General features: G+C 41.1%; 1 protein-coding gene across 1 annotated transcript in view; it reads left to right on the top strand.

Annotated features, from left to right (window-relative positions):
• The window catches only part of PKD2L1 (polycystin 2 like 1, transient receptor potential cation channel), a 43821-nt gene that overhangs the window by 22421 nt on the left and 7430 nt on the right, over positions 1 to 13970 (top strand). Inside the window, exons 3-4 of the mRNA XM_052660994.1 lie at positions 12675 to 12802; positions 13266 to 13519. Coding sequence (XP_052516954.1) covers positions 12675 to 12802; positions 13266 to 13519 — 382 coding nt within the window. The remainder of the gene's footprint in view (positions 1 to 12674; positions 12803 to 13265; positions 13520 to 13970) is intronic.

Genomic DNA, 13970 nt, shown 5'->3' with positions numbered 1-13970 from the left:
AGAGCCTCTTGTTGTGTACTGAGTGAGCATGCCCTATAGTAAAGGAGGTGATGTATTTTTGTGATGTGTCTGAAGCTATCTTCCTACATTTTTTCTGAACTGTTTGAATTTTGCAATATTTCATGAGCCAATCAATGATGAGGCTACCCTTAACAGACCCTATAACTCCAGACAGAACCAGTTCTTGGCATTGGATGATCACGTAGTTTAGTCATGGTATTGATTATCCTATAATCTTCACAGAATCATTGATGCATGCAGGTGGAGCAGCAAAATTATAGGTGAAGTCCATGACTTCTATGTCATGAAATCACTCCTTACCAATGTGACTACCTTAGTCACATTTTGTGATATTTTGTAAGGATAGTGCATGAAATGGTGGCGTCATAATTGGGGTAGCCCCTATATATGTCATTTATCTGTTTTGCCTCATTTTCAGCTTGCTTGGGTCCAAATTTTCAAGAATTCTAACTGTGGTACCCTTTAACTTAAAGGGCTCTTCTCTTAATGCTTCCTCAGATTTAACATGAAATAGCTCTTTGGTATAGCTATAGGCTGTAAAGTCTTTACCTCAGGTGTATACTCCTCTCTATGGCCTTTTTTTTTTTTTCATGATTAGTCTTTGGGAGATCTCAGGCAAAATCACTGAAGGAAACACAGATAAGAGCAAGTACAGTCTTCTTCTGTAACCTTCTAGGAAAATATGTGTAAGAACCACTTCAGACATATCATCTAGAAAAAAACCCCATACTAAGGCAGGTCTCTTATGTTATACCCCAGTTGGCATCTTCTCTTGAAACAGTGTGCCCTTCTTCTTAGAGACCAAAGCTCTATATGTCTTATATATCTCTCATGACATTTTTCTGAAATTCATTTTATGTCTTGAGGGTTCTGGATAACACAAGAACTATGCTATTTGGGTTCTGAAATGATGGAACAGTTTACACCCCGTCAGCTAAGCTTATATTAATCTGTAAGAATCAATTGTTTTTGCTCTCCCTTGCATCTGTACTGAGAAATTGAATAGAACAGAGAAGTTCCAGCAGCTAATCATAAGTGTATCCTTGTGGCCTGTTCCCTAGTCCCATCTCCAATCATCTAGGTATCATTTTTTACAATTGATATAATTTTTATTTTTCATCTCAGTTCAGTTCAGTTCAGTCGTTCAGTCGTGTCCGACTCTTTGCAACCCCATGAATTGCAGCACGCCAGGCCTCCCTGTGCATTACCAACTCCCGGAGTTCACTCAAATTCACATTCATCAAGTCGGTGATGCCATCCAGCCATCTCGTCCTCTGTCGTCCCCTTCCCCTTCTGCCTCCAATCCCTCCCAGCATCAGGGTCTTTTCCTATGAGTCAACTCTTCCCATGAGGTGGCCGAAATATTGGAGTTTCAGCCTCAGCATCACTCCTTCCAAAGAACACCCAGGACTGATCTCCTTTAGAATGGACTGGTTGGATCTCCTTGCAGTCCAAGAAGTTGCAGTCTTCTCCAGCACCACAGTTCAAAAGCATCAATTCTTTGGTGCTCAGCTTTCTTCACAGTCCAACTCTCGTATCCGTACATAACTACTGGAAAACCATAGCCTTTACTAGACGGACCTTTGTTGGCAAAGTAATGTCTCTGCTTTTGAATATGCTATCTAGGTTGGTCATAACTTTCCTTCCAAGGAGTAAGTGTCTTTTAATTTCATGGCTGCAATCACCATCTGCAGTGATTTTGGAGCCCCCAAAAATAAAGTCTGACGCTGTTTCCACTGTTTCCCCATCTATTTCCCATTAAGTGATGGAACCAGATGCCATGATCTTAGTTTTCTGAATGTTGAGCTTTAAGCCAACTTTTTCACTCTCCTCTTTCACTTTCATCAAGAGACTTTTTAGTTCTTCTTCACTTTCTGCCATAAGGGTGGTGTCACCTGCATATCTGAGGTTATTGATATTTGACCTGGCAATCTTGACTACAGCTTGTGCTTTTTCCAGCCCAGCATTTCTCATAATGTGCTCTGCATAGAAGTTAAATAAGCAGGGTGACAATATACAGCCTTGATGTACTCCTTTTCCTATTTGGAACCAGTTTGTTGTTCCATGTCCAGTTCTAAATGATGCTTCCTGACCTGCATATAGGTTTCTCAAGAAGCAGGTCAGGTGGTCTGGTATGCCCATCTCTTTCAGAATTTTCCACAGTTCATTGTGATCCACACAGTCAAAGGCTTTGGCATAGTCAATAAAGTAGAAACAGATGTTTTTTTGGAACTCTCTTGCTTTTTCGATGATCCAGTGGATATTGGCAATTTGATCTCTGGTTCCTCTGCCTTTTAGAAAACCAGCTTGAACATCTGGAAGTTCATGGTTCACATATTGCTGAAGCCTGGCTTGGAGAATTTTGAGCATTACTTTACTAGTGCCTGATGAACTATGGATGGAGGTTCATGACACTGTACAGGAGATAGGGATCAAGACCATCCCCATGGAAAAGAAATGCAAAAAAGCAAAATGGCTGTCTGAAGAGGGCTTACAAATTGCTGTGAAAAGAAGAGAAGCGAAAAGTAAGGGAGAAAAGGAAAGATATAAGCATCTGAATGCAGAGTTCCAAAGAATAGCAAGAATAGATAAGGAAGCCTTCCTCAGAGATCAATGCAAAGAAATAGAGGAAAACAACAGAATGGGAAAGACTAGAGATCTCTTCAAGAAAATTAGAGATACCAAGGGAACATTTCATGCAAAGATAGGCTTGATAAAGGACAGAAATGGTATGGACCTAACAGAAGCAGAAGATATTAAGAAGAGGTGGCAAGAATACACAGAACTCTACAAAAAAGATCTTCACAACCCAGATAATCATGATGGTGTGATCACTCACCTAGAGCCAGACACCCTGGAATGTGAAGTCAAGTGGGCCTTAGAAAACATCACTACAAACAAAGCTAGTGGAGGTGATGGAATTCCAGTTGAGCTGTCTCAAATCCTGAAGGATGATGCTGTGAAAGTGCTGCACTCAATATGCCAGCAAATTTGGAACACTCAGCAGTGGCGACAGGACTGGAAAAGGTCAGTTTTCATTCCAATCCCAAAGAAAGGCAATGCCAAAGAATGCTCAAACTACCACACAATTGCACTCATCTCACATGCTAGTAAAGGAATGCTCAAAATTTTTATTTTTAAAAAACTTTTATTTTTTATTGGGGCATAGTTGATTAACAGTGTTGTTAGTTTCACATGTACAGCAGTGACTCGGTTCTACATAAACATGTATGTATTCTATTAAGGGCTTCCCTCGTGGCTCAGCTGGTAAAGAATCTGCCTGCAATGCGGGAGATCTGGGTTCAATCCCTGGGTTGGGAAGATCCCCTTGAGAAGGGAAAGGCTACACACTCCAGTATTCTGGCCTAGAGAATTCCATGGATTGTATAGTCCATGGTGTCACAAAGAGTCAGACAAAACTGAGCGACTTTCACTTCACTTCACTTCATTCTATTTTAAATTCTTTTCCCATTTAGGTTATTACTGAATATTGAGCAGAGTTTTCTGCTCTATACAATAGGTCCTTATTGGTTATCTATTTTATATATAACATAGTGTGTACATGCCAGTCCCAAATGCTTAATCTATCCCTCCTATAACCCTTCTACCCTGGTAACCATAAATTCATTCTCTAAATCTGTGAGTCTGTTTCTGTTTTGTAAATAAGCTCACTTGTATAATTTTTTAAGATATCACATATAGTGATAATCATATGATATTTGACTTTGTCTGATTTACTCACTTAGCATGATAATCATCTAGGTATCTTATTTCAGTATTTCATCTCCTGAGACAATCTGTTGCATTGATTCAGGATGGAAAGATATTTATAAGTTTTTCTTACCCCTGTCCTAAGATCTCAGAGCTACCAGAAACTTTAGGGAGATCACTGGTTAGTTCTTGGATTCATTTTCTCAGAATGATCACCTTTAGCCTTATTGAATTCCTTCAAAAGCAGCTCATAACCCTTTGGCCTTGAATCTGATTTCCTAAGAAGAAACTGACTATATGTAGTCATAGGTTGCTCTAGAACTTTAATCTTTTTAACTCCTGAAAGGCTCAATAATGCTCATGGACTTAGTTACCAAAGCAGCTGTGAGTGATCTAGTTCTCTCAGCTGTGTCCTCTTAGATACACCTATGTGAAATCCTTCAGCCAACACTCCGAGGACTTAACACTTCTTCATTTCCCAACTTTCTTCTGCCTACAGTCCATCTTAAGAAACATAAAGTATTTGGAATCCAACTTTGGATAATCCAGTAGCATGAATCAGAATGTGTGAGTAGGATGGCAGGTAAAGAAAAGAATGAAGGGAGGAATTGCCCAAGAAGAAGAACAAAATTTCTTAATAGGGAATGTCTTACAAAGAGAAGGAAAAATGTTCTGTGTATCCAGTAACTGATTTTAACAAGAGGTCTGTGATTAGATTTGACTTTCCTTAGGACAGGAATTTTGTGGCTAACAGCTTGCTGATTTCAACTCTATCTTTTTCCCGCTTTGCCTGTCCTAATTTTCTTAGAAAAATTCCTTTTGGAAAGTACCCTTCTGATACGGATATATTCATATGAATTGCTTCTGCTGGGATATTAGTTTAGCTGCAATAACAGTGGCTTTAATAAGACAGAAGCTTGTTTCTCTCTCATGTAATAATCTGAGGTACAAGAAGCCCTGGTCTAATGTGGGGCTCCATAATCACATGGGGCCCAGGCTCATTCTACCATATTGCTTTGTCATCCTCAACATACGGCATCTGTCTCGTGCTCTAGCTCCTGCTCTTATGTCTAGGCAGAAGGAAGTAGGAAAGTAGAAAGGGAAAACATTTACCTTCTTTTTAAGGACATAAGTCAGAGCTGTACATGGAAACCTATCACTTCACTTTTATTCCATTGGCCAAAATTTACTCAAATGGCCATTATACCTAGCTGCAAGGGAAGCTGGGCAATGTGGTATTTAGTTTGGCAGTCATGTACACCTAGATAAAATTATGTTACTATACAGAAAGGAGATGAGATGTATTGGGGAATAGCTAATAGTCTATGCCAGGTAAGGGGGGAATAAATCTTCTTCATAGTTTGGCAGGAGAACAGCAACAGCTAATAGAACCTAGAGAAATCCCTGACATAAATCATAATGGAGGCTGATGAGATCTGATTTTTTTCCAGCAGGAGTATTCAAATGTTTATTTAAGCTCTTGTGAAACTATTTTTAGAGATTGTTGGGGAGACATTAAAGAAAGGTGAGTTTTAGGGCACTGTATTTTATTTCACAAGAAAGTAGACTTGTCCTTTAGGGACAACCCTGGACCTTGTTCACGTGCTCAGTTGCTCAGTCTTGTCCGACTCTTTGCCACCCCATGTACTTCAGCCCTTCAGGCTCCTCTGTCCATAGAATTTTCCAGGCAATAATACTGGAGTGGGTTGCCATTTCCTACTCCAGGAAATCTCCCCAACCCAGAAATCAAACCTACATCCCCTGCATTGGCAGGCAAATTCTTTACCACTGAGCCACCTGGGAAGCCAACCATAAACTTTATTTCCCTCCAAATTATTTATGTGACCAAAGCCAAAAGGGATCCAGTGTTCTAATAAATAGGTAGAGATATTTCAGAGAGCTTCTCAGCAAGCCAGGTGATAAGAGAGGTTCGGGAAGAGGCCATCAGAGGAACTATAGATTAAATATATAGAACTGGTAAAGCCCAAGGAACTTCCAGCTCTTCTGCAATTGGAGAATGGATAGAACAGTGGAAGTTCTATCCACATGATGACTGCCAGGGCCGGAACTGGAGTGAAAGAGAGCTGCAGTTTTCTAGAGAAGCATCTGCAGTGCTTTTCCTCAGAGCCAGCCAGCTTAGGAAAGAGCAGCTGGCTTTTAAGTGTCAAAAAGTTGAAGACACAGATTTTCCAGCAGAGGAGCAGTGTAGACACATAAAGGAATTATACACTTGCTGGTGGAAGCACCTCAGCTCTTCAAGGTACTTTGTCAGTTAGTTGAGAGAAAGGATCTCATTCCTGCCCAAGGAGAAAGCTGTTAGAAAAGGATGGCTATGTTCCCTTAAATAGTAATTAGGGACAGGGAAGGAGCTCAGAGGTGGGTGATGATGACCTATATGACGATCACCTGGGAAAGGAAGAGCACAAAGCAACTTCTGACTAATTGCTCTGTGTTGAAAAGGTCTTCCAGCAACTCAAAAAAGAAGACAAGAACATTCATTCTCTACTATGAACACTGAAATGGAAAAATCAAGTTATAACCCAAGCTCATGATGATGATGATGATGATGAATAATTATTACAGCCACACTTACTTAATAATATATATTTGTGCCCTACCTATGTCCAAAAGGAATCTGAGCCAATTTACATTAAGAAGCACAGATACAATAAAATATAACCCTTTAAAACTGTAATAAAGAGAACTGGCAAAAGAAGAGAAGGAAGGGGAGGAAGATAAAATGAACAAAGGCACTACAAATGAGAACAAAGCCTGAGGTTCCTGGCAACTAAAGCAAAGAAAACACAAATGGATTAAGTAGTTCTCATTGTAAGAAAGAGAACATCAGTTAATAAGACGCTAACTGTGGAAGAACTGGCTTTGCTGGATTTTGTATATAAGGGACATGGAATATCATAATGGATAAAGGCAATATTAAAAATGTGTGCTACTTTTGATTGTTGCTTTATTCGCTTCCTTTCCCAGGTGATTGTCATATAGGTCATCATCACCCACCTCTGAGCTCCTTCCCTGTCCCTAATTACTATTTAAGGGAACATAGCCATCCTTTTCTAACAGCATTCTCCTTGGGCGGGAATGAGATCCTTTCTCTCAACTAACTGACAAAGTACCTTGAAGAGCTGAGGTGCTTCCACCAGCAAGTGTATAATTCCTTTATGTGTCTACGCTACTCCTCTGCTGGAAAATCTGTGTCTTCAAATCTGTGTCTTTATATCTGCCTTTCTTAAAATCTGTATAATATCCTTATTCTATTAAGGCAGTTTTTAGGAGTAGGGATATAAGTAAATTTCATGATATTCTAGAAACCTGACTTTAATAAAGTTCAGAAAGTTTTGCAAAATGAATGATGAGTGTGTTCCTAGAATATCCTCATCATCAGTTGGCTTGGTCACCAAGCCCTCTTTCATATAGTGCTGTAATGTATTTTAATTTATTTAAACTTTGGCACAGATATGCTAGTCATCCACTGCTTTCTAGAGATGTTCAGACAGTAGCAGAAGCTTTTTTAGCTCCATTTTCCTTAGAAATAATGCAATCTTTTTGAAAATGTCTTGATTTCCATATAAGTAAGCACTGTTACAATAAGATAAAATCCAGTGAAAACAGGCTTACACACCTGAATGGGACTTTTAGTCCAGATGAAGCTCCAAAGGAGGGCAAGTTTCAGGGCTGATCAATCCAGTTGCTTCATGACTTAATGACATCATCACTTATTTCTGTTATTCAGTTTGTCAGCTGCATGATCAGTTTCATCCTAAGTCTGAATCATCTGGGGATGTCTTATTCATATCTAGCAAGAGAGAGGAGATCCCCAAAGGTTCCAGAAATCTCTCTTCATGAGTCTTTGATCTGAAATGTATTAGATGCTCATCTCTGAACCAATAATGGTACCAAGGGAGAAGTATTTGTGGATCAGCTTAGCCCTGAGACCCCTGTCCAAGTCCTAGAGCCAGGGATGGACTCAGCATCTGGCAATATAGGTGAGATGATCAGGAGAGATGTGATACCTCAAATAAAATCATGGTATGAACCAAGAGAGGATCTTAGGGAAGCAGTCACAAAGCCCAGTAGAGCATCCAGTGCCTGGAAATTTCAACTCATGACTTGAAAACAAAAATGTGGGAAGATTTTTTAAAATGAGTTTCTATTCTATTATTATTATTATAGCATGAATTAAATATATTATACTTTTCATTAAAAGTTCAGTTTTCCTTTAAATTTTTACATGCTTAATGTTTTAAAAATATTTAAATGTAGTGATAGCAGGGAAACAATTTTACATTCTGCTTTTACTAGCATTTCAATGGCTGTATTATACTCCATTAAGTGTCTCGGTGATATAATTTACTTAACTATTGCCTCTCTGTAGGACATTTAGGTTGTTTGTAATTTTTTGATATTGTGAATAACCCAGGTAACAATTTTATGCATGTGATTTTTCCCCTTCTTTGGGACTCATCTATGTCAGAATGTGACTCTTGATACAGATTTATGTACATTTTCCATTTATACCAGAATGAAGAAATTTGAAGTTTCTTTTAAGGTGTTGCTATTTTGAGTTTACCAACTGCATTCATAATTTGCCTCCTGAGTCAAATGTCAAACTCTTCAAATAGTTTTCTTATAAGGACACCTTATAAACCTGTTTTGGAAGGAAAGCCAGGGTCCGTTAACATAAGGATGTTGAGTAGTAGAGCGATATATTATGTATAATGTAGAGCAATGGCTAAATTTATGGTCCTTGGAGTAAGTCAGACTTGAGTTTGAATCCAAATTTTACGTGCTTGCTGTCTGATCTTTGGACAAGTTACTTAATAACATTTTGGATTTCTGTTGTCTGCATAAAATACAGATAGTTCCTACTTTATGAGGTTTTTTTTTTTTTCAGGATTATGGAAGACAGTGTATGCAAAGCCTGGTGAATAATGAGTCAGTAATGGTGATTATTATTATTATTCAGCAACTGGGAATTTGATCTGAAGCTAAAGTTAAGAGATATGATATAGTGTGTAGGAGAACTTAGTATCTAAGAGAAAAAAAAAAAAAGAAGGCAATGGCACCCCACTCCAGTACTCTTGCCTGGAAAATCCCATGGACGGAGGAGCCTGGTAGGCTGCAGTCCATGGGGTCGCTAGGAGTCGGACACGACTGAGCGACTTCACTTTCATGCATTGGAGGAGGAAATGGCAACCCACTCCAGTGTTCTTGCCTGGAGAATCCCAGGGACGGGGGAGCCTGGTGAGCTGCCGTCTATGGGGTCACATAGAGTTGGACATGACTGAAGCGACTTAGCAGCAGCAGCAGCAAGAGAAAAAAAAAATCAGGTTCTCTGTACTGGATGGCCACCTGGTCTCTGAATCCCTTTCATAGCATTCTCATGCAGTCATTGTCCAGTATCTGAAAATTTCCTGGAATGAGGCCCTCACTACATCAGAAAGGTGGTTTAGCACTGACATTTGACATACTGACAAATTCGAATTCCTCCCCGTTGCTTGTCTTTCTCTGCCCTAGTATTATCTTTTGAAACATATGAAGCCGTTCCACTCCTTCACTGGATCTTAAAGGAAGGAACTGGAAAGGCCAGCCACTGCCCATTGCAGAAACCCCCTCAATGTGATCCTCAGCACATGGTCCTTTGCTGACACTGTCAGGGGTGAAATGCATGTTTGTGAAGTGGCCTATTTCTTAATAGGAAGCACTCATAGTTTGGAAGTTCTGCCATTTATGGAATTTAAGTTTTCCCTTCTATAACTTCTACCTCTTGGATATAGTGCCATCCTTGATTCCTGGCTCCCCTAGGTTATTTACACTGGGCAAGTGACTCCAGCCCTCTGAGAGTGGAAAATAGGGGAAATGATAGCACCTAATACATTGGGTTGTTGTAGGATTAAATGAAATAGTCATGTCAAACATTTAACATAGAGCATATAACAGGTGTTCTGAGTATCACTGGGCATTTGACTAGGTGAAACCATTTTTTTCAGAATATATAGTCTTTACTGTCTTGGTGAATAATCAGAGACGTTATGCCTCCTCCATAAAGGGTTGAGAACCAGTTCAGAGCAATACTAATTCTGAGGGGTAATTTAGAATTGGAGAAGAGAAAAAGATAGAGCTGTGAATACCACCTAGTGGCCTTCTAAAGGTATAACAATTTGATCAGCAATGTCAGGTGGCACAGCAGTAAAGGAATCCGCCTGCCAATGCAGGAGACGCCAGAGACGAGAGTTCGATCCCTGGATCAGAAGATCCCTTGGTGAAGGAAATGGCAACCCACTCCAGTATTCCTGCCAGGAAAATTCCATGGACAAAGGAGCCCAGTGGGCTACAGTCCAGGGGGGTCGCAGAGTCAGATATGACTGAGCACAGCACAGCAGCAGTATTTAGGAAAAGTTCAGCTCACTGACCATCAGTTCTATCTGTGGTAGGCTCTCAGCAGACAGAAGAGTTTGATTTCCAACCCATTTTCCAGATCCAGATGAGTTGAGTCTGAGTCCTCCAGATACTAAGGGTAATCACAGATTTTATTTAGGGAGAAGTCAAGTCATCTCTTGGAATTAGTAGAGTGGAATGGGGAAATGTGAAATAATAATGCTTTCTTTTTGCTGATTTCTCCCTGGAAATGAATGATGTTGCTTCTGCCTAACCTGAGACCACTCATTGGCCTCTCTTTCCTCCCAAATTGTGAGTGAACTTCAGTCCATCCCAGGGCATTTCCTTTCTAGATGGGGTACTGGAAGAAAATAGGTTCCAAGATTTGAAAATGAAAATTCTTAAAGGGAGTTGCTCACAAGAGGCTGACAAATCTTACTTTAATTTTTAAAAACTTTAATTACAGATATACAGAAAAGTTACAAGAATAATAGAGTTCTTATATGCATTTCACCCAAATGTCTCAAATGTGAATATTATACTGTGGTTGCTTTTCCTTTATCACTCTCTCTTCATCCCCCTTCTACACACACACACACACACACACAATTGCTGCTGCTAAGTCACTTCAGTCATGTCCGACTCTGTGCAACCCCATAGACAGAAGCCCACCAGGCTCTGCCATCCCTGGGATTCTCCAGGCAAGAACACTGGAGTGGGTTGCCATTTCCTTCTCCACACACAAAACTATTTGAGAGTAAATTGCAGACACAATGCCATGTTGTTCCTAAAAATAAGAAAATGATCAAAGTCAGGAAATTATCAATGATCCAGTGCTATTATCTAATGAACACACCTTATTACAGTCTCACCAGTTATTCTACTAATAGCCTTTATAGAAAAAGGAAAAAGTATGGCCCAGAATATAATCCTAACTAGATGTTCATATGGAGAAGGCAGTGGCACCCCACTCCAGTGCTCTTGCCTGGAAAATCCCATGGATGGAGGAGCCTGGTAGGCTGTAGTCCATGCTAAGGGTCGGACACGACTAAGTGACTTCACTTTCACTTTTCACTTTCATGCACTGGAGAAGGAAATGGCAACCCACTCCAGTGTTCTTGCCTGGAGAATGCCAAGTACGGGGGAGCCTGATGGGCTGTCGTCTATCGGGTCACACAGAGTCGGACACAACTGGAGCGACTCAGCAGCAGCAGCAGATGTTCACATTGCATATTATTTTCATGATTCTTTAGTCTGTCTTAATCTTTAAAAGATTTGAATACTTTAAAAGTATTTTAGAACAATTTCTTTGTTTTTCATGACCTGTCTAAAAAAATTGACATATTATAAAATTTTTACAGAATTATAGAAATATTAAAGGGTTTCATACTGAATAGCATAAATAATAAATTAGTGATGAAGTAGAAAAAGCTCTTCCTGAAGAGAATGCCAACTAATAAACACAGAAGGAATGATAGAATGAGCAAATCACAGCTTGACAACCGGAATAATAATAATTAGGCAAAAGTCATCAATGGGTGTTAAAACTTGCAGGTTAAAAATTGATTAATAAAGGATATTTGCATAGTTTCAAAGTATTTTCCCATAAAATATGTGTTCATTACAAAAAGAAAAATAATACTTGTATATTGAAGAAAGCTGGAAGACACCATCTTAACAAGGGATCAAAGCTAGTGTCACCAGTAATATGCAGTTAGACAATTTATGCCTCCTGATATCATGCACTGGAAAGGACAGTCTCACTCTGGTATTCCTGACCAAAAATGCATAACCTGAATTTAAACACAAGGAAACACCAGACAAGTCTCATTTGAGGGGCAATCTATAAAGTAAATAGCTTATACTCTTCAAATTCTGCCAGTTAATCAGAAAATTTGTAACTTCCCTTGACGGCCCTACTTTGGTCTAGATGTGTGTGTCAAGGTGGTCAAGGGGGATCTGGTTCTTCAGGACAAAGGCCAGGTTTTATTTTGATCTTAGAATGCTCTGAGTCCCTCTCTCAGCACAGCTGTGCCCAGCAGATTGCACCAGATTGCACCAAAGGTGCCATGCCCACCTCCTACTCCCAAGGCTGCAGAGTCACTGACTCCAAGGTCCAGGACACCCATCTCCATGGCAAGGCATTTGGCCTTGGCTTTGGCATACTTGAGTTTGGAGGCATTTTTCCAAGGGCGTTAATATAGGACAAATAAAAGGAAGCACTACCTGATGCAGAATGTAGAAATTTTTTGGCTCTGGGGAGTAAGAACTAGGAAGTTAAGCTGGCTCAGGAGAGAAAAGTGACTATTTAGAATGACAATGTCAAGAGACAGAGTGGAGTTTAGTCTTTCTGAGGTGAGTTGGGAAGAGAGGAGGAGAGCTATAACTACAACTTCCCCTTAATCCCCTGGTTTCCCCAATACCACTGTCAGCCCCTTAGCCAACTCTAGGGGGGTAGATCCCATCCAGGTAGCATCTTTGACCTCAGGTAGTCTCCTCTGGATATTGGAGAAGGAACTCAGGACACAGCCTCTTGGGTTGGTTTCTAGTGACCTATGGAATGACAAGCTCCAGTGCCTATTACTACACCAAAGTGATGTCTGAGCTCTTCTTACATGCCCCATCGGACACTGGAATCTCCTTCCAGGCCATCAGCAGCATGGAAGACTTCTGGGATGTGAGTATGAGATCTCCTCTACCTCTCCCCTCTTCTTCACAGTGGCCTAAAGCCTGAGGCCACGGGCCAGGTTTCAGGGCTGTCAAACGGCAGATAAGGCCATATCCAGAGACCAGGGCATTCCAGGATCAGGCTGAGTCATGGGGTCAGGCAAGAATTAATGGGTCAGACTAGACAGAGTTCGGGTAGTGATAGGTTAGAGATCGGGATGATAATCAGAGAGTCAAGTCAGTGCTTAAACTAGTATTAGAGTCAGAGGTAAAGCAGGACTTCAAAATGTGTTTTAAGTAAAGAGTAAGGCCACATCAGGCTGAGATTTGGCCAGAGTTCATGGGTAGGCTGAAGAGCCCAACAGAAGCAGACTGGAGACAAGCTGGAGGGGGTCAGTGAGTATGGGAAAAAGGAATTCTAAGGGTAAAAGTCAGCAGAGTCTGGGTCAGGTTCAACCCAGTTCGTGATCTAGTTTGCCCAGGGCCCGTTACTGGACAGCTTGTATTGGACCAAATGGTACAACAACCAGAGCCTGGGCCACGGCTCCCACTCCTTCATCTACTATGAGAACCTGCTGCTGGGGGTTCCGAGGCTGCGGCAGCTGCGGGTCCGCAATGACTCCTGCGTGGTGCATGAGGACTTCCGCGAGGACATTCTGAGCTGCTACGATGTCTACTCCCCAGACAAGGAAGAGCAACTCCCCTTTGGGCGCCTCAATGGCACAGCGTGAGTGAGTCCCCCAACCAGTGTCGCAGGGCTTGCCCCTCTGAGCCTGATGCCATCGCAGGTTTGGGAACCATTCCCATTCAGACTTAAAGAGCCTTGGGGGTACTTGGTGGGGAGGTGAGAGGCATCTCTCTGAGACTCATCTGTGACTGTTTGGAGACCCTGGTCTGGGTCACTGAGGAACAGAAAAGGCATGTTAGCAGACAGAGCCACAGCCTTCACAGTTGTCTTCACACACAGGTCCCTGTCACAGCTGCCCTATTCTGGAGGCAGTCTTGCCAGAGGAAGCATCCTTTCTTGCCCAGAAGTCCCTGCTGGGTATGGAGAAGGGATCCACATAAGTCATGGCTGCAAGAATCTGACCCTTGGAGCTAATAGGGGAAGGCAGCAAGGGGCCAAGGATGGATGAAGAATTAGGGAAGAAAGGGGAAAGGGTGAATAGGACAGGAAA

The sequence above is a fragment of the Budorcas taxicolor genome, chromosome 23 (genome assembly GCF_023091745.1).
Source record: "Budorcas taxicolor isolate Tak-1 chromosome 23, Takin1.1, whole genome shotgun sequence".
Classification (NCBI taxonomy): Eukaryota; Metazoa; Chordata; class Mammalia; order Artiodactyla; family Bovidae; genus Budorcas; species Budorcas taxicolor.
The sequence above is the reverse complement of the archived record's forward strand: the minus strand, read 5'-3'. Positions and strand labels throughout refer to the sequence as shown.